We start from the raw sequence: 4,712 nt of genomic DNA on the forward strand, positions 1-4,712 counted from the left end.
TAAGAATAATATATAAGAATTCAGTCCGTACCTCACAGGAAACAGATCCGAACCCACGGTCCCGGCTTCCGAGCGAGCGAAGACAGTACATGCCTTAGACCGCGCGGCTACCATGACCGGCAAGGTCAGTCTGTATGACCTGGCAATATTACTCTGCTTAATCCGCGGATATTCAGTCTGCGTATCTCACCAACTTTAGTTACTCCGCGTAATGGTCACTTTTTATTGCTGTACGTTACCTGTCACTTAAGTTATTCTGATACGAAATACCAGAAACTCTTAATTGGCAGAAATTATCATTCGTTCACTACCTTGTTCTTCTTACGTATCGAATATTGCCTAATTAGCGTATCAGAAATCTGTCATTTTTTCTACAGGGACCCAAATGAGCCGAGGGTGCAGAAGACTGACTACGGGACAGTGAAGGAGAAGACAAGGTACAGAGGACTCAGCTGGGAGACTTACGAAACTGGCAGTCAGCTCTATCTCAGCATTGGTAAGTTCTTGTTACTGCGTATGTGACCATGAACCCAATTGCGAGACTTACTGGACAGGCAGTCAGGTGGACCCTCATAAATGGCAAGTCCTTGTTACTGAGCATGAGTCCGACTTGGAGACTTACGAGACCGGCAGTCTTTTGTACCTTCAATATCGGTAAGTTTCTCTTAGGGCTCTTAAAAGTATGCCATTTAATTAGAAAATTTGAGCCTATAGGCTTATCGGCCGGTCACGGTAGCCGAGCGGTCTAAGGCATGAACTGTCTTCGCTCGCTCGGAAGCCGGATCGTAGGTTCGAATCCCACTCAGGGCATGGATGTTTGTGTGTGTTTTTCTGTGTTTGTGTACAGGTAGAGGCCTTGCGACGAGCTGATCACCCGCCCAAGGAGTCCTACCGTATGTCTAAGATCTAGAAAAACCGAAGTGAACGGAGAAGTTCATGGAGGTAGGCCTAGGCCCACTGGGGCTGTAGTGCCAAGGAAAAAGAAAAATTGGCTTATCGATTAACTCCACATTTTCAAATGAAATAGTGGAAATTATGCATAGTAATATTTCAATAAGTTTTTAAATCAATACAAGATTCTTGCTAGCCTCACTATATACATCGAGGGCTATTCGGAAAGCAACTTCTGCTTAGCTATTAAAAAAACAATCAATGGGGGAAAAAGATTATTATACATAAAAGATGTGTATATGCCTGAGCTGCTTCTCAACGTAGTCAATACCGGAATCGAGGCATTTGTCGTAACGGGGAAAAGCTTTTTGTATTCCTTTGTCGATGAAGTCTGCCGCTTGTGAGCTCAGCCACATTTTGACATCTTCCATCAGCTCCTCAATATCACTGAAGGGTTGTGATTCCAAGTAGTTCTTCAGGTAGATAAAGAGGTGCTGGCAGCTCGGAGCCAGATGAAGGCTGTAAGGGAAATTGTCAAAAGACTACAAGTTAAAATGCTCCAGCAATGCTCGAGTGCGAGCATCTGTAATCGTATGTGAACGCGCATCGTCATGGAGGAGCACTACACCGTATGTCAGCATTCCCATGAACCTACGCAGTTTTTTAGTGATTAGCAATACAATTCTAACGTTATTGTTGCCCCTTGTTGCATGAATTCCACCATTAACACACTTTTCCTGTCCTAAAAAACAGTTTTCATGAGTTTCTGGCAGATTTTTGTTTAAAATTTTCGTTATTCATCGTGGATGTATTTTGCCCATCTTTCAATATTCTACACCTCTGTCTTATAGTTCCTTCACGCATTATATTTTGGCCCTAAACGCGCATAATTCATGATGGATTCCCTCAGCACCCTACTTTTATTGTGAAGTTAGCGAATAACGCAGCTATCGGGATTATCAGTCGCAGGTCACATCATAACTGACTCTGTAAAGACAAGAACAAACACTAGGTGATCAGTTATGTGATGATTTACAAGGCAATGAGCCATGTGACGCTACCACGCTTGCGCGAACTCTCTCTCGCTCCTACATTGGTTTTCTAAAATAAATCGTGGTTATTTTTCGAATAGCCCTCATGTAACCACATGAAAGTCAGTAGGTGACGTAAGGCATCCCCACAACTCCTAGTTACTTCTCAAGTAGGAAGCGTATAGGAATATCGAGAATCACGCCCACATCCCATTTTAGATTGATTGTGAACTTATCCGTAGTGGTTGGAAGGAGGTGCTGCACCAGCCCACATTTTATTGGTGTGACCATTTCTCTCTGGCGATCAATTCGTTGCCATGGCGTCAGTGGCAGTATTATCACTGCGTGGCTACCGGTTTCATGTGGCGAGGATAAAGGACTACAGCGGAAGAATAGAAATAACAGGACTGCGGGGAGGGCTTTATGCAGAGCTCTCAGCACTCCCCCCCCCCCCACAAATACATCCACTGTTGTCAGCGATACATTCCTATACCGATAGTCAAAACATGTGACATCTGTATGGATTATATAACAAAATATCGGCACTTTTGCCAATACGTATGTTTGGTGGTTTCATTATCCAAATGTTATCGAATTTGAGGTCCTTGGTATTCCACCTCTTTCTCTGGTTTTATACCTAGATCCTGATTCGTCGGACATGAGGAGGATTGAGCTTCATGCATCACAGTTCTTGTCAGGTGATCTAGTATCTCCATGACAATTTGCTGAGATTATTCTCATGTATTATTTTTAATATTAAAGAAGTTAATCTGTCCTGATTACATCAAATCAAACCCTGTCACATCTTCACCGACTCCGACTATATGCCTTCTTACTTAATTATTTTATCTACGGCTCCTGTGATGGCCGCGCCATAGCTCAAGCGGTTAGTGGCTGGCTTCCCAACTCGGAGGCCCGGGTTCGAGCCCTGGTCTGGTCAAGTTGGATTTGTGGTGGGGCAGTACTTCGGTTTCCCCTGTCAATCTTCATTCCACAAAATTCTCCTTCATCATAATCACCCGGGGCAGGTGCAATAGGCCGATCAGTGGCCGACGTGCCGAGTGGACCCAGATGGACTCCACCCAAAACTATGTGAATTTAAGAAATTTTAAAATTGCGACTCGTGTGTCTGATATTGATGTTAGCGAAGGTGTAAGCCACCTTAAGCCATCCAAGAGTGTTGACATTTGATAGATTTCCATCATCATGATTAAGAATTGGTCTCATAATTTTATTCCATCTTTAAGTTATAAATGTTATTGTAACATGTGAGATTTCATCCTTGTACAAACAACCTGCTGTTGTCCCAGTATTTAAAAAGCAACAGTAATAACTTTACCCATTGTAGATCTATTTCGATGTTTCAAAATTATTCTGAAATTTTTGTATAAATCACCAATTTACTTTTTTCTACTCATGCCTTATCTTTCCCAGCATAGCTTCTGGTAATATCGTTCCACCTGACAAATTTTAAAAGATTTGGAAACTGAAGTCTTCCACGAGCTTTTNAAACACATCAAGTCCTACTTCATGACAAAAACCGGGTGTGTGGTACGCGGTTAGGGGGTCCCATACACTTACGAGTCTGGGTCGCGGGTCGCAACGTATGGTTTCAGATGTATTCGCAATTCCATAAAGACTTCCAGAAAGCTGTTTCAGCTATTGTCTGCAAGGTATGGGAGAGAATACAGTTACTCTGAATCTCTGTTCTCAAGTAAAATTTAGTCTATTATTTACAGAGTTCATAATGCATTTTTCTTATTTCCATTTTCCCTTTTTTTTAAATGTTCCGAGGAACACCCAGGTTCTGACAATACCCACAGCACTCTGCAAATACTCACGTCTATTTCTGCTGTAATCCAAAGTTGTGCTTCTTTAAAAAGTTTCACTTCTGAAATAAAAATTTTCAGTGACTGATATTCTTCTGACGGAGTTGACTGGTATTAATGTCTTATGAAGACGAGGAAAGTATAAACTGAAAATGTTCCAGTTTATTTTCTCGGAGTCTTTTCTTGTCACACTTGAACGTTTTTATTATCCAGAAATTCAGTTCGTGAAAGAGGGCATTTTATTGAACCTCATATAAAAGCAATTGGTTGCTGTTACAGCATTATATTTTCAGGGCCACTTTGTTTCATATAGTTTCTTAAGGTCTATTTTCGAGCTTGTTGCTTCTGATAAGGTTGCCTGTCGTCCTTTTATATTTCAATTATAAAAATTTTATTCATACCTAATAATGGAAAAAAGTGCTCACTTGTTGTACAAATGCTATTGCTTCATTCAAGGCTAGGATTAGGTTGCGTGAAAAGCAGTGCATATATCATCGATGTAGTGGTAAAGTTCCGAAAAGACAAAGCTGCAACATTTCAAGAGAGGCAAGATATATTTCTGATCTAAAATAAGAAATATTATAAATATGGTAATACTTTTTTTTATTAATCAACGATTTTAACATTAATTTCTTTGCATATTTAACAGTATTCATTAATTGCTTGTATATTAGTGCAGAGAAAGAGAGAAGCTTCCAACGATAATAACATGTCACAATATTGTATTCTAGCATTCCGTTGAATTCTTCACTTGCGTCGATCATTCGTCGCCTTACATGCAACACTACGTTCCACAAAACTGATTACCGTTACAAGTTTAAAAGTTTTTAATTGTTAAAATACTGTGGCGAATTTATGCCACGCAGAAATCGTTGAGCCACAGAAATCTCTAACCAGGCTATTACGCAACAATAAGGAAAGAGGTGTTTTCTCCGTGCCATTCCGTGCCGAGCCGAGCCGA

General features: G+C 40.8%; 1 protein-coding gene across 3 annotated transcripts in view; it reads left to right on the forward strand.

The window, feature by feature from the left end:
* The window catches only part of LOC111871835 (neuroligin-4, X-linked), a 756,550-nt gene that overhangs the window by 726,129 nt on the left and 25,709 nt on the right, over positions 1-4,712 (forward strand). For all 3 annotated transcript variants that reach the window (XM_033754434.1, XM_023865206.2, XM_033754432.1), the window contains exon 9: positions 378-496. In XM_033754434.1, the coding sequence (XP_033610325.1) occupies positions 378-496 (119 nt within the window). The remainder of the gene's footprint in view (positions 1-377; positions 497-4,712) is intronic.

Source organism: Cryptotermes secundus, unplaced genomic scaffold (genome assembly GCF_002891405.2).
Source record: "Cryptotermes secundus unplaced genomic scaffold, Csec_1.0 scaffold428, whole genome shotgun sequence".
Classification (NCBI taxonomy): Eukaryota; Metazoa; Arthropoda; class Insecta; order Blattodea; family Kalotermitidae; genus Cryptotermes; species Cryptotermes secundus.